Below are 25,264 nucleotides of genomic sequence, written 5' to 3'. Positions count from 1 at the left end.
AGGGTGGTGAAACCCTGGCACAGGTTGCCCAGAGAGGTGGTGGATGCCCCATCCCTGGAAACATCAAGGTCAGGTGGGACGGGGCTCTGAGCAACCTGATCTAGTGGAAGATGTCCCTCCCACGGCAGACCCAAACTATTCTATGATTCTATGTTCTGATTTAATGTAGCCCACATAGAGCCCAGCAATATTTCTGAGTCTCCTGTGACCAAAGACTAACTGAAGACACTTCAGCTAGTAAGAAAACAGGAAAGAGCACAAGGTGAAACTTGATTGAAAGATGCACAATATTCTCCTCTGCTTCAGTGATGCAGCCAGGCTTCAGGTCACAGACTAACCTGCTTTGGAAGGAATTTGTTTCCCCACTTGCCCAGGTTGCAGTGGTGCTCGCTAACGCAAAGTAATCAACCACATTGATTACTATCGCTGAATGGAGCAAAGGGGAGAGCTGGGACATTGTGGGTTAGTTCTGAAGTGCTGGTAACTGGATGTTCTTTGGTTAGGTCTTGTCCCCTGGGGTTACACTTGAAGGTAGCAAGTAGGGGGCTACCAGATGCCCTTTTTGCAGGCACTCAAAACCAATTCTGAGGACCTGTGAGCAGAGCTGTAGTACCGCTGCTGCAAGAGACACTTTTCAAAGTCCTAAAACATAACCAGGTTCCTATGAGGACAGTAGCTGTGCTACTGCCTGCATTCTGCTTGGGACAAGGATCCACTAGGCAAGTGCCGTGAGTGATACCAGGCCTGTTACTGTATATTTGGTTCCAGGATACTGGCCACTCTGTGTACAACAGAATTTTGTCCTTGCAAAATGGCAGCAAAAAGCCCAAGCTGAGAGCTCTTGGACATGCTGCACACATCTAATCACCACCATAGTCACAACATGACAAACACGGCTCTGAGCCTATCACTGAAACAGCTGAGGGATCTCAGCCGACGAGACCGGAGAGAGGCTGCTGAAGGAGGGAGTCTGCCAAACTGTATCTGAGACTTGAGAAGTGTCTGAGCATGGAGCCCAGACATGTCCAGGCAGAACTAAGCCCGCAGATAGGTCACAGCTGCCAAAGTGGTAAAGACACCGTGCAGGAAACTCACGATGGCCTTGACTCTGTCCCAGGTTACTCACCTTTTGCATGCCCAGCTGGCAGGGTCCGACATAGAGCGGAGGAGGAGTCTCTGTGCTTGTTAGAGAAATATTGTCCTGACTGGGCAAGTCCATTTCCCGGATGACCTGAGGTTTCAGCTTCCCATACCGCAGGCTGCAGTGGCGGAGGCTCTTTCTCTGCCATTTCTGAGTAGCGTCGCTGTCTTTGCTCACCCCAAACCAGTCCGCTGTGCCTCTGAAAGATGCCAGCATACAGGTGCAAAGAAGCATTATGTTTGCTTGGACTATGCACATGAGAAGACAAAACCCCCGGTGGTCACTTCCAGCGCACCCCAATTCAAAGACAGGCAGAACTCTTCCCCACGAGCATCTTGCAGCCTGTCCTCAGCTGGTTTTAGCAACCTGACAGATGCTGGCCAGAAATGTTCAACCATCAACAGCATTCTGTCTCTTAAGACAGAAGAAAAATGACAGGAGAGATTCACTGTGTGTAAAGGACAGTTTTTTCTGAGTTTTTCCAAAAAGAAAGAAAAAGAGATGGAACAGAAATTCAGAAAAGAATTTGGTGAAAGGTGGTTTTTTTTCTTTAAAAACCATCTATTGAAAACACTTACCGTCTTCAGGCCAGCTCATTGTGGGATTGTACCGTTTCATGGCTCTGTAGCTTCTCCCAAGAGCCACCAGAATTCACTGTTCTCTCCCAGCCTCCCCCCACACTCCCAGGATATCCCTAACTTCTCCATCTCATGCTGCATCAGGAGGATTTCTATCCTCCTCAAAGGTAACATTAATGGCAAATGTTTGCTGTGGTCCTAATCTCTGCTAAGCCAGACGCACACAGTTCTAAGCTGCTGGTTGCAGAAGTAGGAGCAAAAGGTCGCAGCCACGAGGTAGGTTTGCTGCCAAGTGGCTGCTGTCACAGAAGAGCAGTGGATCAGAAGCAAAATCCCAAGGAAGGTGGAGAGGCATCAGGATAAGTCAGACTAACAACCTACTTCAAATACTGCAGGACAGCTGGTACCCTAAACCTACAAAGATCATCACAGCCCTGCCAAGCCTTTCCCACTGTGGTTAATCCTTCCTCAGAAGATGACAAGCTGTGTCAGCCTACAGTTGTCTGGCCCAGGTGTCGAACCCTGAAAGTCCTTCCAAGCCAAACCCAAAACCCTGGTCTCAGAACCCCTGCTCAGGAGCAGGATTTCCAGCTGCTGAGAAGGAAGATCTCACAGATCACAAAGGGAGTATTAAAACAGACACTGGAGTAAAGGCTGGATTAAATCTAGAATTAAGTCACACAGGGGAACTGAGTCAGTGCACTGGAGACAGGAAACTAGACCTATGTTTTGTACCCTACCGAGCAAAAATACCATCAACCAACAGGTGAAGGTGTCCTGCCAACATGTAAAAAGATGTGACTTTGAAACCCACAGTCTTTCCAGCTAAAACCTCCGATGCAAACCACCACGCATTGCCATCAGCCTTCCCTGTCCTCCCAACAATCCAGAACAGACCCTTCAGCAGGCGTGAGGTCACGTGGGCCATTGCTAGATCTCACCTGACCTCACTGACCCAAATGTCTCCAGCAGGTCAACAGGGGCCAGACCTCAGAGACAGGGCTATGTGCATGTCTCAGAGCACTGCTCTGCTCCCACAGACCCACATCTCGTCAGAGCAATCTTCGTCTCCGTTCAGAGCAGAAGGGCCTAGAGTCAGCACTTGGCCTGACAGACCCAAACCAAGCCTACAGCACAGAGGTAATGCTCTGGCCAGGCAGATGCACAGGCACAACACACGCCACAAAACAGTCTTACAACTCAGAGGGCTTCTCATAGACTGCCGTAACCAATATTTCAACACCAAGGTGACCTTGAGTGACAAGCCCATACACAGGGCCACTCCTCAAAGGGATAGAACTGAGGGTTGTTTGTGCGCATATGAGACTGCTGATGAATGGCCCATTGCACCAACAGCAGCGCCTCACAGCCCTCTGAAACTGTGCTCCCGCTAGCCTGGAAGGACAAGCACCACCACAGCTGGTCCAGGGCCAGGGTAAAGAGCTGTCCTACTCTCTGATCATAGTCAAGATAGTCCAGGAGAGCTGACTACAGAGTTGGGGTACCTGAAGCACCCTGGGAAGATGCTGAAAGCCCCTGTCCAGCTGGGGAGCCCCACCACATCCTACAGACTCCCTGGAGCACTGTCACAAGCAACGAACCAACATCAGAGGTCAACTCTCGCTCTTCTATCGCGGTGAGTTAACCAGCCCTGAAAGCCCAAGACCAAACGCAAGCAGTCGCCAAAGGCGGACACAGTGCCACAGTGGCATCTGGCCAAGGGCAGCATTGAGGAAGGTAGGACAGGAATGGACTCCTGGGCATTAGGTGCAGTCCCTGCCACGCACAAAGTCACGTTGTCTGTCTGATTTAAAAGTTTACTGAGCTCCAGTCTTGGGGTGGTGGTTGATGGGCCATTGTGCCCTGGACTCCTGGAGTGGCTCACCTCCTTGGTGCTAAGTAAACGAAGACCTCCACCTCAAAAAGAAGACAGTCACATTTGGATTAGAAAAAGCCGTAATGTCAACAGGGAAAGAGCGGATGCTCTGTTCCATTCACCAGCTTCTGAGCCCCGTCTGGACCAACATGACTAGCATCTGCTCGGCGCTGCTTCCTCTCCTTCCCCTTCTGCCCCAAGGAGGCTTTGGGGCCAACATATGCATACGCCACATGTTGCATTGATGCTAGCAAAGGCAGGCTGTGCTATGGCTGCCCTGGGGAGATATTCCAGCTACCGTGAACACCAGGAGGTTGACAGCTTGTTAGGAAAGGCAGGAGGGAGTGAGGCTGGCGGGTAGACAGCTTGTTAGTCCATGCTACTTATTGACAGCTGCCTGCATATTTAGTAGGAGTGACAACTGGTTTTTGTTAGAAGCACACATGAACTTTCTCACTCCCGCCTGTTTGTAGGCGTCCTGGCCAGCCCTGGGAAGGCAACGTGGTCCCAGCAACAGCCACAATCTGTGCAGTTCACAACAGTCCTTGCACACACATGCAGGTGTGGGTTTCACACTCAGTGCTACCAGTACCTGAAAAACGATCGGGGCAGGGACTGCCGCTTTCTCAGGGAACTCCTGCCCACCCGGTGCCCATGAACGGGCAGGGTCTGACTTCTTTGAAACCGTACCTGCCTGCTGCAAAGAAAAGAGAGCTGAAGGGAAGGAGCCTGCAGGGCTGTGGAGGGGAGCAGCGACCTGCATCCAACACCTCTCCGTCTCCTTCCATAGCCCCATCGGCAGCAGTTGTGCCACACTGCACATGACAGCGGCCTCCAGCTGAGAGCATGACCTACGAGAAACAACCAAACTCAAGCCACACAACACCATCTTTGAACCCAGGAGGCTGTTGAATCCTTTTGGTGCATCTGCACCTCTGACGTATGTCTCCCGTTGCTCTTGAAGATAGCAGGGATACTGCAATCCCCCTCAACCCCCAGTCCTCTGTGATCTGCCTTCTTCTGCCGAGATGCCCAGCTATGGATCCCACTGGCTGGCTTTGGACACTGGAGTGTGAAACCAGGGAGGTGTCCGCAGGCCAAGATATCATCTGCTTAGATACAGGTGTCTGATGCCACTGGAAGTGCCCCGGGCCCATTCTGGTTGACCCTGGCAGGATCTTGCCTGGTGCACAAGTCTATCTGTGCCACATCTGCTGCCTTGCATGGACATCTCGGACACCCCGCAAGACTGGAATGGGTATTAGATGCCTATACTCAGGCACATGAATCACTCCCATGCCATGTTCTGGATCACACAGGCTTGACCTTAGGCTCACACTTGATCTGTATCCTCCAAGCCCCAGGGAACAGGACGGTGTGGAGTCCTGTTGCCAGAACAGTTTCACATTCTGTGCATCCTAGGGGCTGGGTTAAGCAGAAAACCTGGCAGTCAGCCTCCCTGGACTTACAAAACAAACCCCCAAGATGCCTTTATGGATGCATGGTCTGCAATTCTCCATTGCATCCCTAGCTTTGCTAAACGGAGCACAGGTTTTTAGGCCTTTCCTTGGTACTTTCCAGTTCCCTGTCCTTGTTTCTGATCCACTTATTTCATGTTTTTATTGCTAGTGTCATGTCATGTATGCATCTCCTCCAGTTCTGCCCCTTGGAAAGTCCTTCTCACTGCGGCACCTGCTCTCCTACCCACATCCCACAGCGCACTGTAGAAGTCGCCCACGAGCTGCGAGTCCTCCAGGAGGAAGAGACTTGGCCACCCCCCGTGCTGCACAGCAGCCTGCATGAGACAACTCAGCACTGCAAAATAGCATTGAACCCCCCACATACATACTCTGAGCAGGAGACTCCCAGGACTTCCAAAACCATTTGTGCACCTCTGGGCCACTCCCTGTGGGACTGCACATACTCCCAGGGTACAAAATGCCTACACAGACCATTAAGCACAGGCAGGGACGAAGCCATCAACCTGAGCCCCAGCACTTCCATTACAGCCTGGGCAGGCCAGAGGAAGACATGTCACAGGGTCTGTTGGTGCAACAGCCACATGTGTCTGCACACTGCCCCAGTGCTAGGCAAGACATTAGCATCTCCCTCAGTGTGTGGGAGCTTCACCACCACTGTCCAGCACTCCTTCCTTGCTCACTGTAGCTCCATATGCCTTGTCTGTCTTATAATGTACTAGCACTGGGGGCAAATTTGTTCCCCCAGCACCAAAGTGCTTTGCATTTCCCCAACCTCTCCGCCCTACACACAAGCTGCATGTTGTGAGGACCTCTGGGGGAGAAGGCTACCCTGGCCCTCCCACACAATGCTTCTTGTCAGGGCCTCTGCAGCACCCTCCCAGGATATCCCCTCATCCTTGACATACTCTTGCCTAATTGTCCTGGCAAGGAGTGGAACAAGGGCAGGCAGGTGAGGGAAGAGGCAGTCTAAGTGTGCAAGGACAGCCTCAGGCAGGCCCAGAAGCTGCCCACAGCCCTGAAAAGAGCAGACACTGCTTCATGGCTCAGCCCTCCCAACCTCGCAAGAAGCAGGATCACAGAGAGCTGCTGTGGGAGAGTTTCACCACCAAGGTAGCTGGGGAACGTCTGAGGCAAAGGAAAACAGTGCATGGGAGGTCAGTCTCTCCCACAGCCGGAAAGTTGCTCCTTTGTGGGTGGGCGAAGCCTGGCTGGCTGAAAGTGCCCCTGACCTGTGGGGCACCAGGGATGCTCCTGGGATCCAGGCAGGCCTGACGCACTGCCAGGGATACAAGTCAGGCATCTCAGGAGAGCAGCTGGGAGAGCCACTCCCTTTGGACAAACTGGAATAAGCCTTTGCCACGGGGAGGGAAGGAGCATTCAGCTGTATGGCCGTGCCTCAGAGACCCCTGGGTCGTGGGGACAAACGCTAACCCTCTGTGCAGGCACGGGGGACAGGACTGGAGCAGCCTCTCCCTACTCTCCAACACCCCCCATAGCCATCTCAAGGACCTGCCAATGAGCTAGTGCCAGGACCCAAGCTGCTGAGAGCCCTGGACTGCTGCCTCCCCCAGCAATCATATGCTCTCAGATACCGCACCAAAGCAAGCCCCAGCACACCACATCATACCATCTTAGCTAAACATCAGGGCCTGAGGCATCCTGTTACTCAGAAACAGCCAGCTCCCTGCAGCATGGGGGCAGTCAAAATTTGTCTCTAAGTGGCAAGAACCATTCATTGTCCTGATCACCGCAATCTTCCTCCCAGGACTTGTCTCCTCACTTACTAAAGACAGGTTATATAGCACCACTGGGCTTATATATTGGGGACCTATCTGCACCCACCCTCTTCTGCAACCTCATGATAGATAACAAGGGAGACAACCTAATCCTGCTGTGACAGCATGCCACTTAAGTGCCAGGCAATGGGACAAGCAGAGGACCATAAATCCACAAATAACGGGTGGGAATGGATGGCAGAATCCACTAAAGCAGGCTCCATAAACTCAGTGTCTCACCTCTTGATGGTCTGGGTGATTGAGGTCTGTCGTTGTAGCACCGGTCTCCTCACTTCGTTTGGCAGGGAGGGCACACGGGTGTTGTCGGCGGGCATGCTCACGCTTCGCAGAAAGGCCTGACGTCTCGTTGGCTATGAGGAAAAGCAGGAGGGGAGTGAGTGTTCTCAGAGTGATGCTCTACGAGGCCAGCCAGGTTGTGGAACATTTAGTTAGCAATTCAACAGCCACCCAACACCCCAACCACAAGCTGGGTACACGCAGTTGGGCAGCAAAATCAGGCTAACAAGGACTGTGTTCATGTTAGCCAGGAATGGCTCTGCAGCACAGAACAGTTAGCATCAAGGATGCAGCATCTGCATGTTGCGGTGGGTCTCAGTTCAGACTTGCTCTAGCCTGGCCCATGGACTGATGTCCATTTGTAGATGGGGTGTATTACATGAGCTCCTGCAACATACCCTCTTGGCTTTTTTCTAGCCAGAAGAAACACAGATCACATATTTCTAGACCACTCCACAAGGTGAAGAGAAGCACAGTAAGTGAGATTTGCTTCATAAGTGACTCTGGATCTGCATTAAAAGCCTGCGAGAGCTGTGGGTCAGTCTGTGCTGTAGCTGCTGCCTGGTGCAGGCTAAGCAAGCTGGGAAAGCCACATTGGCTTTGTTCATAACCTAGTTGTCTGGACACACTCAGGTCTGAAAGCTCCTGGCATGCCTTGGCTGAATGTCACCTACCAAATATGACACAACTCACCAGACTGTTCTCAGCTTATACAACTGCCTCCCCGGGGCTGCTCTGGATTAATTTTTCATGAGCTTGGCAGAGACACCATCTCCCATTTATAAAATGCAGGCTGAGCAGACTGTCCCTCCGGCAAGTGAAGCTCTGATCAACTGTTTCTCTGGTCAGACACTGTCTCTGCCTCAAGACTACTTGCTACTCCAGCCCCTCTAGCCCAGAAAGCTAGTAATTTCTACTAATCTTAACATTTTTGTTATGTTTTATGTTAAAACAATGCATAGATACTCAGGTTATAAGCCAAAGGAGCCCATTATGCATTCCTATCCTGACAGACTGTGCTGTGCACACCAGACCTCCAGAGAACATCACCTCCGCCAGCTTCTGTCATAAGTACAGAGTGTCTCTCCAGAAGGCGCCCAGTTGGATTTAGAGATTTCAGGTGAGAGAACATCCATCAAAGCCTCAAATAAGTGATTCGGAAGGTCTCAACCTGCACTGTTAAAACCCTGCTTTTCACTTCTAATCCCTGCAGGCTGAATCCTGATCACTTTCCTTCCAAGGGAAGACCAGGATCAAGATTTATCTACCAGAAGCTGCCACATAACTGAAGTGCATTTTAGTCCCTGGATCAAGGAGTGGCGAAGAGGCCAGACCTTGCTATTCCAAGCACAACGTAAGTTCCCTCTTAAGACAAGCTTGTCGTCAACTCCCCTCCAGGGAAGCTACATAACCCTCCATTTCTCTGATGGCTAAACCATTCTTTCACATAAGCAACTGAAGCCAGGCACTGCACCACGTCCATGGAGCTGGGCAGTAAGAACTCTCCGGCTCTGCCTTTGGTGCAGGTAGACTCTCTTCCTGCAGTAAGGTCACACGAGCAGCCAGCAATCATCCTACCCAGGTCTCACCCATACATGAGAGTTTTTGCCACCTTGTAGCAGAAATTCCTGTTATCCTTCCTATTCCCAGCACAAATATGGCTGTTTTACTCTCATACTTTGCACAGTTCCTATTAACCTATCACCCCATCTCTGCTTCACCACTCTTCAATATTACTTATTTCTCATCCCACATGATTTTCTTATGTTCGTCATGCTGGTAACAGCTTTGTGTTGCCAGTAACTGTTCTTTCTCTGCTGTTACTGACGACAGCTTGTCATTACCTCAGCTATTCATAAGTCAGCTCATTTCTGCACGAGCTCCAGCACTTCCAGGCCCTCACGTTTGTCTAGGAGCCCTTCACCCCCAGTCCCCTTAAGAAATGCTTGTTTGAATACCTCACTCCCATATCCCCCAGCCAGGACACTTTGCACAATCCCCACATCCAAACAGTCACATCCACTGATCTGAGTACATCAGCAACGCACTCTCATCCCTCCCACATCCCCTTCAAGGGGGAGTTAATTACTGATCATAAATTTACCCAATGGTAAACCTGCCATCACACGCTGCCTTTCTCTCAGCCAAGACTGCTGGAGACCACGGGCACAGGCATGCTCTCAGTGCAGTGGGGCTCTGCACACCCCCTCCACAGCTCCGCAGACCCTCCCTCCAGCCCCTGGCCTCTGTACCTGCACAGGCTGGGGCTCTTCTGGCACCGACATGGGCACCGGCACCGGGATGTCCAGTTTTAACCATGGTGGCTTCTTCCGCTGTAAACTGCTTGTGCTGTCATGTCGCGCCTCCGACATCGTCCCACGTTTGTCCTCAGGCCTAGGAGAGGGGAGAAGTCACAGTCAGGAGGGAGCCAGGCTCATCCCTGACACGGTACGTGCCGGCAGGGCCAAGCAGAGCGCCCTCCTCCAGGCTGTGACTGATGGGACCCAAGCCCCATGCTGGACAACTTCCCAAACTCCTCATGAGGGTTCCGGCGTCACAGCTTGTGTCCGTGCTGGTCAGCCAGGACCAGACACTCAGAGGACATGGCACGTTTCTAAGGCCTGCAGGATCTCGAGCCAGGTGCCAGAGACCGCAGTCACAAGTTTGAAAGTCACCTCCCATTGAGATTTTTGCTGAGACTACTGTGAGATTCAGATTCCTTAAGAACCAGTCATGAATTAAATCTTAATGAGATCTGGATCCAGTCCAACCAGCTAAGTAACTGCAGTACCAAAAGCCACTGACCTCCCTCTAAAAACAGCTTGTGACTCACAGAGGCACCCTTGCCCACCCAAAGCCAAGCACCACACTTTCCTACCTAACTACTACTTAGCAATTAGCAAGTGGCCGTTTCTCATTGCTGGTTCTAATCTCTTTTAAATGTAGTCATTTTCTAGAAACACGACATAGTCCACAGAGTAATACAAGTATAGCATGAACATTAGAGAACTGGCACTAATCCTGAACTAAGAGTGGTTTTTATACATAAATAATAATGATACGGTATTTAAATAAAAACCACTGTGCTACCAAAAATGCCAGAGTAACCAGAGTGACGCGCCGTCATCTTGCCCACCCTACTATACTGCAACTTTCTCCTCCTGTTTAGGTTGCATGCAGTGGGACAGGGACCATGCAACTCTTTCAGGCTGGCAGAACGCCTACTTTACTCTGCATGCTCAGAGAAACAATTAAGAAAATAGATTTCATTGGAGGAAGATCAGCTCAGATACCTCCACAGGTAACTTCCAACCTAAGTTATTCTACAAGCCCATATTTCTTCCTCTCCTAGCACACATGCAACTGAAAGCTAGCAGTGGGAAGCACGTGTGCTGAATGGGACAACAGATCCAATTCCATCCCAGCTCCCTCCTTGTGTTGTCCTAGGCTACAAAAATCAAGAGTCCCAGCCTCTTCCCCCACCATGGTGGACTGATGAAGTAAACATCCAGTTAACTTAGCAGGCACACAGGATTTGAAAGGGACTAGGAGAAAAGCTATTTGGATTAAAACTCAGTGCTCTTACAATGTCACAGTCAATTTATTTTAAATGCACAATGAGTTTAATATGCCAGGGACCAGAGGCAGAGGGACCTCCATCCTTGGAGACATTTGGCACTTAACTAAACGAGGCCCTGAGCTGCTCAATTATCCCTGCCTTGCACAGCGGCTGAGCCAGACAACCTGCGGAGGTCCCTCCCAACTTAAATTAGGCACTGGTTCTCTGAAACACGCGCTGCCTTTCATGGCATTTCCACCATATTCCCACAGCTCACTGCAGCTGCTCTGGAAAGGGAGCTGCACAAACAGTGAAGCTTACCATTGCAAAAGATACACGGCAGGGAGGGAAATAGGTCAACAAAAGGGAGTGGGGGATGATCTGGATTGGCTTAGAAGAGAATCTCATCTAAAAGGAGCTGAAGACCAGCTGCTAGAGCTCAGTCACACAAGCTGGGCTGGCTGCCAGGAGCACCACACTCAGCTGAGCCAGAACGACAGAAAGGGAGGACTCAGCTGTAGGTGGATGAAGGTTGGGTTTCAGCAAATACCACAGGCCCCCAAAAGTCTGGGAATTCATGATCTAGCCTGTACAGACATGCCCTTCGTACATGCACCACGGTCCTGTGTGCACAGATGCAGTGCCATGCATCAGAGGGACACAATCCTTCTTCCCTCCACCCCTAGCCACAGGGGTAACTAAATGCATCTGTTCTAACTTCTTATAAGATGAGAATAGTGAGAGTATTAGGGGAACTCCCGCCTGCTCTTCATAAGGGTAAATCCGCTACAAGACAGCTTTCAGTCTTGCATACAAAATGGGCAAACTTGTCTTCATGGTGAGGTCAAAAAGCAAAGCAGATTTCTCATATGTGAAAAGCTCCCTTGGTGCAATGCAAAGAGCTCCAGCATTTACCCATGAGGATCACAAACACCAGGTCTTCCTGAGATGCTCTGATCAGAGACCAGCCAAGAGGGACAGAGGCTGTGTTTGGTCATGCCAGAGTGGTGGCTATTTCACACATGCCCCTCATGACACAACTCAAGAGCCTCCTTTCTGTGCCTGCAAGGGCGAATTCAGAGCCTCTGAACTAGAAACTCTTCTTTTTCCAGCATCTCTTCAATGAGCAGACATCACTCAACTTCCTTCCTCTCCACCTACAGAGCTGCCTTTGTGAAGAGGTGCTTTGGGTGTAAAGCATGCAAACGTGTAAGATTTGCAGCTTTACCAAACAGCGAGGCCAAGCCAGGAAGGCAGTGAATGAATCACTCCTGTATTGCCCAAAAGCTGCCACAACAATGCTGCGCTCTGTGAACGACTTTCCAGTGAAATCTGTTTTCAGACCCCCTTCCTAAATTGCCACGGACAGGGATGTCCACGTACCCATCAGGCTGGCCTCACTGCAACCCTTGCAGACTAGTGCATGGGGATCAACAGCAGTGGGCACACACGCCACATGCAAAGAAGAGGACAGAGCATGCACACACATGGGGTCAAGCCTGTGGCTTTATGGTTATCCCCAAAGTTGACTCAACTTTATACTCTAGGCAAGAAGATCTCAAGATTAAATTCACATAGCTGACAGAGCAATGGACTGCTTTCTCCCAACTTCAGCAGTTAAAGAGTTCTTCAAATAGCAAAGCATCAAAATGCATATATAATTGTGTAAGCACACTCAGTATTTAAAAACCAGTTGAGTTTCAAGGGTGACTGCAAAAAGAGTACTTAACTCAGGAGCAAATTCTTCTACCAGTTTGACCCTTTTTACTTACTAAAATGTTCATTTCCCAATAAAAGAGTGCAGTGAAGGCAGAGCTGTTCAGCATTCCCATTCCACGTGTGCGTTTGGAGTGGCCAGGAATAAACCTTACAAACACATAAGATGACACTTGCAGCGCTTGCCCTAGCAGGGCCTGATTCTCTGCACACTGTGAATACATGGCCACAGCACAGGTCAGCCAACCACCTCTGACCCAGGGCACAAAAGAGACTGGGGTATGGACACAAGAGGCAGGTCTCCAGGAGGTTAACGGTGAGACTGAATGTGGAACCAGCTGTATACATAGATGTACAGGCTAGCTGTACATAGATGTATAGCAGTGTACATAGATGTACAGCTGGATGGTTGAACATAGTCTTTGCAAGGCAGATAACACCCCTTATTACACTTGGTCCTCGCTCAAAGTGCTGCAGTTGCTAACTTCTGTCTCAGCACTGCACTAAAAGCACATGCTGAGTTTCACGCTAACCCCTTGATTATTTTTAGGGGTTAGTGTTTCAGGATACAGTGTTCCTGTATTTGATCGGGCCAGTGGGCTTTGTTTCAAAGTTGTCTGCATTGACACATATTTCATTTGAATGGTCCCATATCCTCAATCCCAATTTCTCAGTACTGTCCTAACAAGTGTTTTCAAGAGGTCACTGACAGCAGCAGGATAGGAACATACACAGCACAGCCATGCAAGGTCAGGCCAAGTGTCCGTCTAAAGCCAGTATCTCGTTTCCAGCAGAGGATGCCTGGCAATGGGTACAGAGCACAGGATCACTCAACAGTCATATCTCCCAGGACAGGGTCATTGCATGTGCTATGAATAACTCAGAGGTTTCCTGTGCCAGAGATGTCTTTGCATTTAATGGTTCTGTATCCATCTCCGTATCCATCCAGTGATTTTTCTTCCAGAATTTCTCTCTTTTTTAATCCAAGCAAACTTTTAGTATTCATAACTGCACACGACAAAGAGCTCCACAGCTGAAACACGTGCTGTGTGACAAGCCATCTTCTTCAGTTTGTCTTTAAACCTGTCATTTCCCGGGTTCACTTGATGACCCGTAGTTCTTGGGCTAGAAGAATGAACAGCTTTTCCCTATCCTCTTTCTCTGTGCCAATCCTGACTCTACAGATCTCTTCCATGCCCTTCCTACCATCCTCTCTTCCCACAAACACAGCAGGATCCACATCCAGATGCTCAGTCCTTGGACAGGAGCGGTTCCAGACCTCTCACCTGTGCTTGTGGTTTGCAGCATCTCCCAAAGTCCAGAAAATGCTCCACCAACCTAGACATCAGCTAAATATCTTCATCCTGGGTAGGCGGAGTTGTTCATGCTTTCAAGCTTTTGTGAACTGTCATTGGGGCTTGAAACTCAGCTTTTGTAAACCGTCAGGATAGCAATTCCAACAAGTGGCATCAAGAGAGAAGTCTCCACTATTACCAAAACCACGTAAGAGCCATTGGAGACATGGGTAAGGAGACTGTCTGAAGAGACTGGGAAGAGGTGGAATGGCCCAATACCTGCCTGGACTTCTCCTCCCAGTGCTGGCACAGTCCCAGTCCTGGTGCCACCACTTGCACTGCTCAGTCAGCTCAGAAGCTGTTCCCTCAGCATCACAAAACTGAGGAATCCGGAAACACAAACTCTTCTCCAGCACACAGCTGAATGCACGGCATTTGCAAATCTAGCTTCTTCTAACTGATCAGCTGCACGTACAACTGTGGTAGCAGCACAAAAATGATTAATAAGTCCATTTCAATTAAAATAAACAAACAAAAAGAAAAAAATTGTATATTGTAGATAGTCTGGGAAAGTCATCTTCAAAAGCTCCATGCCAAAGCAAAGTCAAAGTACCAGAACAAAAGCCAAATCCACTATGCTGTGGGTCAGGCTAAGAAAGAGGGAGAGCGCATTAAATTCCAAAGTTGGCACATGATCAAGAAAAGCTGCGTAGTGAAATCACCAACCCAAACAGAGAAGGAAAAGCCCTGTACAGAAGCCTGAGCATGCTCCTAAAACTGACAGGCATTTCAAATACATTCAGAGATTTGCACAGTCATTTCAAAGACAGACCATCCTTCCATTTAAACAGACAACTGAAGCTATTCCCACGTTGATCTTTTTCTTCCAAAATTCCCATTTTACCAGCAATCCCATTTAAAATAAAGCTGCTTTTTTCCCCAAAAAACATTCCAAATGAAACAAAACAAAACACCAACTTCATTCAACCCTACCACACAAACACATATCATCTGCTTTTTCCAACAACACTGCTCCTCTCCAGCACAGCGTGTGCATGTTCTTACAGACACCTCCAGGAGGTAACAGACACCGGGGCTATTCCACTGCAATCCGATCACCACATCCCATCGTCAGCCTCCAGCTGATTTCCTCCATTTTTCAAACCCCCATCACTGCAACAGCTGTATCTGCAGTGCCTGCTACGCAGAGCCCCAGGCAAGTCCTGTGTACCTGAAGGGGTCTGCCTGTGCAGCTATTCTGGTTGAGGCACACCAGCAGGCATCTGGGTGGAGAGACAGGAAAGACACAGGGATCCTAAATGTGTTCTCCAGACAGAGCGAGCCAGGGGAGACAGCGGGCTGCTGGCTGTGTCTCTCTCTCTAGGAGGATTTCTGCTGGCACAGCGGGGAAAAGGCAGGAAGTCCAAGGAGAAGAGGAGCAGTGGGGTTTCAGTCTTGCGGCTGCCAATAAAACCATCTAGCGTGGATCAGACCCAACAAGTTACAAATAATATCTCAAACACCAGGCACAAGCCAGACCTTTAAAACAAGCCAGATGGAGGGGCTGAGGGCAGGCAGGGACGGGGAAGGTGGAACAGGCCTGTGACCCTGCACTCTTGAGGAAAGCTGTCAAGGGCACAGCAACACCCAGGCTTCGGCTGAGACCACCACCATGTCCCACCCTAAGAAACTCTCTCGGAAATGAAACAAGGCCATCAGCACTGCCCTGGCAGCGGTCCTGCGAAGGACTCTCTCCTGCTCTCCCAACGCTCACTGCCGAGCTCAGAGGACATGCTGTAAGGCTTTGCAGACCCACAGGCTGCCAAGCAGAAGCTGGGGTCTGAGCAATCCAGGTACCTCTGAGTACAAGCCTGGCAGCGAGCTAGGCCGACACACTGCCCTTTTAGCCCTGCACAGCAGGGCGCTGGCAGGACTACCATTCCCACACACTACCCACTGTCCCTCTCACTGCCCTCTGCCATGCACAAGCTCTGCTTGAGTGCTGGTAGAGACTGATGCTGCCTACCACAGCCTGCACCAAATCATGCAGGCAACAGTTCCCCAAGGCCCTGCATTCCACTTGCAAGCAAACCAATCTGACAGCTAGCTGCTGCCCAAAGAGCAGTCTTGCCTTACTCCAATGAGCCACTGGTGTTTTACCAGCACGAATCTAACCCTAGTAAATTATTTCCTCTTGATCTGGCATCCTGAAGAGGCTCAGACAATTTCAGATAAGCTCTGTGCAACCTGAGAGAGGAAGGGTAGGACCAGCCTTTTCAGTGATAGCTCAGCATGATAGCAGCTTAGCTGAAACATCAAACTGCAGCCCGAGCTTTGTCCCCTTGCCTGTGTGAAACAGCGCTCCTCCATCCCCAGCCTAGCAGATCAGTGCTCAGGGAACTGCATCTGCCCCCGCCAACAGGCATGCAGCACACTGAGCCCCTGCACTCCTCCAGAGAGGGACCAGACAGGAGGACTTGGGGGATAGCCAAGCTCTTATTAAAAGACATAGTTTTCATGCAGGCCAGTGTGGCACATTAGAAAGGCCTGACCCTACCCAAACTGTCTTTTAAACTTTATGTTGAAGTAGAACATGGAAGAAATGGATCTGGGGTAGCAAAAGCCTTTGCACGGGCTCCGATGGAACAGAGGCCTTCGCCTTGTAGAGAGCGAATTAAAAGGCACGCAATCTTTCTCCTGAGAGTTTTGTTTTCAACCAGTGCTCTAGAAAGAGCTAGAACAGGAGCTACATGCTTGAGCAGGTGGCCATAAAACCAACATGCAAGTAGATAATGGAAAAGCAGCACGCGAGCACTACCACAGAGCTGTACCAGCAGGAACCCACCAAGGTGGGGTGAATGCTATGGAGGTCTTTCTTCTGCGGCTACCCAAGCAACCAAGGCAGCGCTGAGGGATCTCACCGTGAACCACTTCATTTAATTAGCTGAGAAATACCAGTGGAAAATCCCTGGCTTGGAAGAGGCCAGGCAGACCCCTAGACAGGAAATGGGAAGCTACATTAGAAAAAACCCAAGGGTTTGGATTTCATGCAAAGCCTTGTAGAATGACACTGGTATGCAAGAGGCACACCGAGAGTGCAAAGCTTCAGCTGGGACCCACTGAACTTGGAGAAGGCTCAGCTATATATAGAGCCAGAAGGTTTTAAATATAGGTAATAAAAACATCTGCCAGTGCAGTCTGAATGTATGTGAGCCAATCCCCAGATCTGATGTCCCTTTGAGCAACTGATTTTCTTGATTTTCAGAAAAAGATGTGGGTCATGACAGAAAGCAACCATAAATGAGCTCCTACTGGAATGCCAGCATTAAAAGCTTTCAAAGCAGCTTCACATGGGACCTGAAGAGTATCCAGGTCTGGTGCCCTCATATAGAAGAGAGAGGAAAAACAGCAAGCCCAGAAAACTCTTCTGATTCCTGTTAGTCCCCAGATCTGTAGTTGAACTTCTCCAAATACAGGTTAAAAGATGACCCACAGCTGCAACCTGCAAACACTCACACAGGCAACAGACTCTGATGTTCGAGGTCCTTTCGTTGCAGCAGACAAAAGGCAGAATAGTAACAAGAACACAGAAGCCAACGCTCAAAATTCAAGCTATAAAGACATCATGGCCACTTGAAGGAGATGCAAGTCAACAGAAGAAGCAGTGCCCCCAGCCTTCTGTGTTGCCCCCCTTCTTGTGCTGGCACGAGCATCCCCGCAGCTGTTGGGTGATCCACACTGGGAACTGACCCACGTTAGCTCAGCAAAGAAAACGGTTTGTTCCAGCCCAAGCTCCTTCCCTGATCCAAGTCACTACATGGCTCCACAAACACTTGTGCCAGGAGAAGGAAAGGGGAAGAAGCAGGAACAAAAAGAGCAGCTGGAGCCAGATGACTGGACTGCTTCTCAAGGCAGCACAGTTTAAAGTGATCGTGAAAACACGGCCAAAAACTCACACTTGTATGGGAAGCTAACAATTATCACAAGGGAGGTGGTGCGTTCTGCATTTCTTGAGGCTTAAATAATCTGCTGAGGAGTGCCCTCAGTGCAGGTGTTGAGTGCAGCAGGAATAAAATACTACTGTATCACCAGAGGCAGAGTGAATTTTTGGTGGGGTCATTAAATGGGAAAACATCCAAACCATCCACAGATTTCTCTAGAGCTGACGGCCAAGCCTCACGCATGGGCAGCTTCCATAGAAGGGTTCCCAAGGGATGCGTTTCCCCTGCTCACCTATGGCCTGTGGCACCCACAAAGCAACTAGGTGGCAGGGAGCCGAGTACAGCAGACTGGGCAGAGGGGCTGCCTTTTCCACCTCCCAAGCACATGTGACCCAGATGACAGAAGCAGGTTCACAGCACTAGCCAGCATGCCTGCACCCCAGAGCCCGTGCAGGGCCCAGGCGATGAGCATTCAGCATCCAACTCTGCCTTCTAGAGTAAACCCAATACAGAGCCATCTACAACCTCCCTGGATACCAGCAAGGGGAACAGTCTGAGCATAAAACATAACCAACATAACCAACAAAGAGGGGGGAGCTGTGGGAAACCTTCTGGAGTACTTTGGCATCTTCATCCTGTTTGTGTTTCTCCATGAACACACCCTGCAGCTTTGCACAGAGAACACCGGCCTGCCACCACATACAATAGCCACATTTCCAGCAGCCACATCCTAATACTCCGGTCATAGCACGTCACTTAGAGACTCCATCTGGGCAGGGACTGATGATGATACCTGCTAATAGCTCCAGCGACAGAACGTCAAGCACAGGGGGTGAGAAGCCAGCACTGACCAGCACTCCCATTCCTTAGGGAAGCCAATAGAGTCAGTAGTGCCTGGTCCTCAAAAGGAACTGGTTTCCACCTAGATCCATTATCAGCTACCAGATGGCTGATGCATCTCAGCATGCCTATCCAGGAAGCCAGGATACTAGCCGGTCCGGTGCCACAGCGAACATAGCCAGAATGGATAATAAGTATAATCACATTAACAACTCAAATATTAACAATTCCAACTATAAACAACGGATTGCCAGCAGTGGAAGTGTATCCAGAGGAAGAATCATCTACACAAGCCTTGTTCTTGCACCCTTTTCAAAGGTAACCACAGCTGCCCGTTGGGTTAGCAGTGCCTGCGCTGAGCCGGCAGCGCCCTTCGCTCTGGGGTCCCCAGCAGCCTCAAAGCACAGTTGTCTCAGTACTCTGCCTCGGCCTACACGTTATTCAGCATCACTAGAGCTCCTCGTTAACAAAGAAGCAGGAAAGAGTGATCACAGAAACTATTTTAGTCCACATTTAACTCATTGCAACAATTCAGTGGGGCTCCAGAAGTCCCTGTTCCAGATTTATTTTCATTACTAGTAAAATAGATGCACTGTAAAGTACTGGCTGATCCACAAGTACCATGGACACAGTCATTGCCTCAATTATACAGCAAGGTAAGATTCTCAAAAATGCTTTTGTCAGCGCAGCCATGACCCCACATTAGAAAACAAAAGACGAAACCAACAAAATCCTACCACTGTATTTTAACAAAGGTATCACTTTTCATTGAAATTCTGCATTTGTCAGGTTTTTTCTACCAGCTGTCATATTCATCGCAAGTACCATAAAGGTTCAGGACACAAGGAAAACTAGGAACACAGCACTGGTATGACTCTCAGGACAGCAGGAAACACTGACTGTGGTTGCTTTTGGAATAGCTGCTGCCTGTGCACCCACCTCAAGAGCAATTTTCTTGGTAATGCCTCTTAGTGATTACAACATTGTTCATTTAGAAAATATGACATCAATAAACAATTGATGGAAAAGCAAACGCCAAAACTAGCAATGTCCCGTACAAAGATTACAATACCCCAAACCAAAAATAATGTTAGACCAAAAGCCACCCAACCTCTATGTCAAAGACTCTCAGTACTAAAAGCAGCTAAGAATCACTGTTTGTTGTGCTAAATAAAAATGCCTCACTGGCAAATGAGATCAAAACTGCTGCAAATGACAACATTTCCTATGGAAAGTTACATAAAACCAGGCTGAATAGCAATCTAAAAAAATCTTAGAGGAAATAACAATAACAAACGCTGGAGCCACCAGAAGACAGACTTTATATTCAGGAAGGATGGAAGCTGCAGCATCTGAGCCATTCAGGCCAGCTTTCTTTGCATGTTCCTTTGAAATTCAGAGCATCCTCTGAATTTCGCATGTTCCTTTGAAATTCAGAGCATCCTCACTCACCATCACACACCTGCTTTCTCCAACACGACCATAGTTCTGTTCACCTCGATACAAGCGAGAGAACAAGCCTGCATCCACCAGCAGTGCCCACAGCAATGAGGCCCAGCGGAGATCCTTCAAAAGAACAGTTACAAAGCCAAGGACTTGGAGCAGAGCTGGTCCGGCTGGAGCTGCTCTTCCTAAGCATTAGCTGATTTAGCCAGGGACACAGGAGAGCTAGCCTGCCACTCTGATGCTCTGATTTCTACTCTTGCTAGTGCTCAACAGCCAGCCACACACCATCCCCTACTTTGTCTAACTGGAAAGGAGTTACAGGAAGAGCTTGTCTTGCTCTGCAGGTGCGTGTACACATGTGTATGTTCATGTGTGCCCAATGCACCAACTCATAACGCAAATAGAAATAATCATAATTCTAACTTTGTTTTAGGGAAAAAAAAAAATCTAAGTGAACCATACTTCTTCGCTCTGAGTGAATGGCGCATTCTCTCTCACTATTCTACCAGAGCAGTCAGAGAAAACGAAGGTACACTCACACTTTTTGGCAAAACATCTCACAGCCTGCTGTCTTCTACAGTTCACTTTAAAGCACTGGGCTTTGAATTCAAGCGACAGAGAAACATACCTCCCATGTGCTGATCACTACAGGGCAATAACTCCTGAAATACGGAAGCTGTATTCGTCAACCCAGCTGTCTGAGCCCTCAAGATTTTAAAATTCAAGCTGTTATAACTTTCACTGAGTCAAAGCCATGTAAGTGCCAGACCTGTGAAACAGTAAAAGCTGCGTCCTGCACAGCTTCAGGATGACCTCATACAGATTGTTCCTTCTTAAAGAAAAAAAAAACCCCTTCAAAGCAGGGATTGCTGCTGACCAGCAGAGCAAGGGGCTGTCTCTCAGTGAAGTGGAAACAGGAAGGGGAGGAGGCGGCAAAGGTAGGCTTTCCAGAAAAGGCAAGATCAGGCATGTCTTGATATCTCTTCTCCCCCTGGGAAGGCTGTACTGTGCCAGGGAAGTATTTTGCAATGATACTTCTTAGTTCACTGAGAAGAAATTACATTTCCTTTAATAATCACTGTGTTTTAGAGACGCTCTGATTACTAAGGCAAGGTCTGTTTGTTGTTAAAGGCGCCAGAATTTAAGAACATATCCGCTGCTCAGGTCTGTATTGCGATAGTTCTGACATTTCTATAGTATGCAAAAAGTAGCTTTAATTATATTTGAAACAAATGGTGTATCTACATCTAGTTGTATCCAGTATCTAGTTGGAAGTATCTAGTTGAAGACTGCACCCAAAGGAAGTTTCAGCAAGAACAAGCCTTCTGTCAATCTGACATTTGCTGCCTCTGCAGCAAACAGAGCACGCAACCAATGAAACTTGCACTCTGTAGCTTTAGGAGATTTAACAGTTAAGGTTAACATGAAGAATAAGCTCTCCGCCTTCACCAAGTAGCAAACAGCCACTGTTTGTCATTCAAAAGGATTTGACCATAAGTTTAGATGATTTGTTCAAAAACTCAGCTACTAATTTGCTTGTTGTGGCGTCATCCCAACACACATTAAAAAAAAAAACCACTTCCTCATTCCTACAGCAGCATGGACTGAAACAAGTATGAGAGATGTGATCTTAAGTGGGCTTCAACCAGTCCTGGACAACAGCTAGATGAGCAGGACCAAAAAAAGGAGCAAGCAATCAGAAACCCCTGAAGTTCAATTAACAAGGACATGACAATAGGCGGTCTCAGCACAGACACAATTGCCGCTGCTCCCTGTGGAAACCTCACTCCCTCAGGGCTGCCCCTACACCTTCCCAATGGCACAGTCAAGCCTGCCTGTGAAAACAGAGAGCTTGGCAGGCAAGCCTTGCCCTCCCCGCACTGTGCTGGAGTGAGGGTCTTTACGACGCCGTGCAGCAGGCCTGGATGGCAAGAGCACACACCACACACCAAATAGGTTTGGGGTCCTTCAAGGACACAGAAATAGGGCTGCCAGCATGACCATGGGAAATGCTGTCTAATAGATCCATTTCCTTCCAAGGTTAAATCTTGCCTGTTGCCTCCCTAGGCTCTTGGGACTAATAGCTGCAGGGCTGGGATTGTCCTTTCCTAAATATTTTTCTGTTACTTGCATGGTGGGTGCTGACCTCAGAGGGGAGTCACTGGACACTAACGGAGTAAGCAACAGGTCCTGATGTCCCATTCAGTTCAACTGGTTCGTCTGCTAGTTCTGAACAAGGCAAAAAGTAAACAAGCAAAAAGACAAAAAAAACCCCACCAAACCAACCAACCACACAGCTAAAAAAAACCCCGCCACTGGGGAGACGACTACCTGCACGGACACCAGGGCTTCTCCTCCTCTGAGGAAAGAGACCATCTTCCCTCTACTTTCCAGCAGCACTGGGACATTCTACCCATGACCCAGACACAAGTCCCACTAAATTCAGGTTGCAGCTCCCACAGCGCAAGTTGAGACGCTGTCATGCTCTCAGCAGAGAGGATGCAACACAGCTCTCTGAGCAGGCAGGCAACACATACGTTCTGCGAGTTACTTAAAACTACAGCAGGGAGGCAGTAACAGTGCCAGATCTGCACATTTCTTGTCTGTTTCCTTCCAACTAGGTGATAATAAAGTTAGATTTGGAGCCCAGCACTTCTTCAGCCAAAAAGAAAGGAAACTAATCCATGTCTAAGCTCAGGGAAAATGTGAAGGAAGGAAGGAACCCATCCTCAAGTTTTAAGTATTTCTACTGAAATGGGTCGTATACTGGCAACAGGCAGGTGGCTGCAGGAACAGCTATTAATAGAAGTGTCATGTTGGGTCACAGTTAATGCTGGAACCTCTGAGAAGGGCGCGTGGTCTCCACGGGATGCCAAAGCCTCCAGAGATAACTAAGGAAGAAAGGCAGCAACCACAAGGGAAGAATCTTATCAAAGACTGTTCTGCTGGATAAAAGCTCTAGAGATACAGATAGAGAAACGTCAGGATCTTCAGCTCACAGCCAGTCCTACTCAGCAGGCAGCATCCCCAGCAGCACACGGGGTGCTCTGCCAACCTTTTTGCTGGATGCACTGAATGGAAGAGGAAAGCAACCCAGGACTCCTGGTCACGTTGCCCATCTCAGGCCTTCAGCACTAACCAGGCTGTGCTTGCACTGCAGAGAGATCCAACACACTGAATGGAATCAAATCTTTACTAATTATATCTGAGCATGTGGGCTCTGTGCCCAGAATAAACTGTCCTATCATGCCACACTCAGCAGACCCTGCCTCTTTCAGGGGAACGTGCTGGGACTTGCTGGCTACTCTCCGGGGCTGGATTCCAGAGGAACAGGACTGATGACCCCAAAAGGAATTCCTATTCCTGCCTCGCGACCTCACTCAGCTGCAGCCTCATTGCAGTCCCCCGCCACGAAAGTGAAACGAGCCATCTGCCAAGTCCAGTGATGAGGCGCTGTCCCTCTCCGAGGGACATAACTCCTGACTGAGGCGACACGACAGGGCCACACGCTCTCAGCACCAAGCCACAGGAAGGACGAGCTTGTTGGAGAAGAGGTGCCTGCTCTGCTCTGCAGGCGAGCAGCGCTCTCTGCATCCAAAGCTCATCACCCTGGCTGAAGCCTACCCAGCACAGAGCAAGACATTCCTGAGACCGAGGCCAGCCCATGGCTTTCCCCAGAACCTGAAAAGCCAGTTTGTAGGCAGATCTCTTGCAAGTGTATTGCTTAAAAAAAAAAAAAAAAAGAGGCCTGTCATGGGAAGTCCCAGAGCAGAACGAGTTTTGTGGGAGTTGCTTTTACGCTGCGCAGCATTAACCTCCTTTCATGGGAACGCACAGGAGCAGGCACACCGCTGACACATGACCACACGTGAGAGCCGCTGCCTTCCGGGGGGCCCACGACCGATGACCGCAGAGACCATAACGAAGCTCATTCCCCTGTTCCAAATCCACAGGACATCTTGGGAGGCTGGCAGGGTCCCAGCTCAGGAATGGCGTGGGCTCCCCACAAGCCCGCACACAGACAGCAGAGACCTGGGCTGCCCAGCGGTAGCCACGAGGATCTAAGGACACAAGAGGGATGCAGCAGGAAGGAGGGAGGATAGCTGTTATTAGAGCAACAGAGGGTTAAAAAAAAGCAGACAAGCTTTCAGGCACACAAAGGCCTTTCGTAAAGTCCTTTTAACAATCAAAACTTGAAGGAGGTAAGTATCTGAAAGTTCATCTGTTTCTTCCAACTGTATCAACCGATCTAACACGAGTTATCACCTCCTCTTGCAAACGCTGCACCACTGAGAGAGAAGAGCTGGAGAGCAACATATATCCACGCACTGGAGTGGAGATCCAATTCTTCTTCCAAGGGTCCGCTCCCCAGCTTGTCCCAAGTGGGCCCTTTTTACACCTGTGTTCACAGCACAAGGGCAGCTACTTGTCTTTGCTGCTCTATCAGCGTTACTGCTGTTAACGCCCTGTGCTCCTTCCTCATCCCATGCTTCATTCAGAAGCGCCTTCGGCTTTGCTGCCTTGTCCCTTCCCGTTACGTGTGACTATTTTTTCCTTTACTGCAGAATGCACAGCTTTCTTCCCAGAGGAAATTAGCAGCCATGGGGACAAAAACAGGAAGAAAGGAAACAACTTCCCGCTCACTCCGAGACCCAGCCTGGAGACATCCCTGACCAACACTGCACACCCCGACGCGAAGCCAACCTGCAAGAGAATCAGCAGCCAGAACCAAGTCGTGCACAAGGAATGCTCCAGCACCTGACAAAACTCATCTGTGCTGCCGCTCCCCTCTCCTGAGTTACATGAGAGAAAAAGCACAAGTCAAAATACGCACAAGGGGCACTTTGGCACAGCAGGGCTAGTTAAGTGTGCGTGTGCTACGACTGGGGGGAAGGACAGGTCGCGCTCTGAGGAGCCCAAAAGGACTCAGCACTGGGGGTGCAATCCTGCAAAAGCTTTAACCAGGCTTGCGTTGCAAGCTGCTGTGATCCCCTGCTTCATGACAGCAGCGCACAGTGTGAAAAGACTTCAGGGACTCGATCCAGAGGAAAACTAACCATTACATGTAAAAAGCGATAAGTTTTCCACCAGATCAGCTCACAAAGTGGCTGCCAAAAGACCGATGCCAGCATCAGGGGAGGGGTGGGTGGGAACGCGTGGCAAGCGATGGGGGTGGAGGGGCCTTTCAGCTCCAGCATGGACTTGGATCTCCTGAAACGAGCCATGAATGCGCACCTTCACCTACGGCCGAAAGCACCAGGGTCACCAAGCTCCCGACGTCCGAAGAACCGCAGACGAGCCGGACCCCGGCCCTCTGGG

General features: G+C 49.5%; 1 protein-coding gene across 3 annotated transcripts in view; it reads right to left on the bottom strand.

The window, feature by feature from the left end:
- The window catches only part of RHBDF1 (rhomboid 5 homolog 1), a 23,563-nt gene extending 14,010 nt beyond the window's left edge, over positions 1-9,553 (bottom strand). The window contains exons 1-4 of one of the 3 annotated variants that reach the window (XM_009277883.2): positions 9,401-9,553; positions 7,092-7,222; positions 4,188-4,292; positions 1,127-1,340 (exon numbers count right to left, since the gene is read on the bottom strand). In XM_009277883.2, the coding sequence (XP_009276158.1) occupies positions 1,127-1,340; positions 4,188-4,292; positions 7,092-7,222; positions 9,401-9,520 (570 nt within the window). In that variant the 5' untranslated portion in view covers positions 9,521-9,553. The remainder of the gene's footprint in view (positions 1-1,126; positions 1,341-4,187; positions 4,293-7,091; positions 7,223-9,400) is intronic. The other 2 variants (XM_009277892.2, XM_009277901.2) reach the window with 2 other exon arrangements.
- Between the last annotated feature and the right edge of the window lie 15,711 nt (positions 9,554-25,264).

Source organism: Aptenodytes forsteri, unplaced genomic scaffold, assembly GCF_000699145.1.
Source record: "Aptenodytes forsteri isolate BGI_AS27 unplaced genomic scaffold, ASM69914v1 Scaffold26, whole genome shotgun sequence".
Taxonomy (NCBI): Eukaryota; Metazoa; Chordata; class Aves; order Sphenisciformes; family Spheniscidae; genus Aptenodytes; species Aptenodytes forsteri.
The sequence above is the reverse complement of the archived record's forward strand: the minus strand, read 5'-3'. Positions and strand labels throughout refer to the sequence as shown.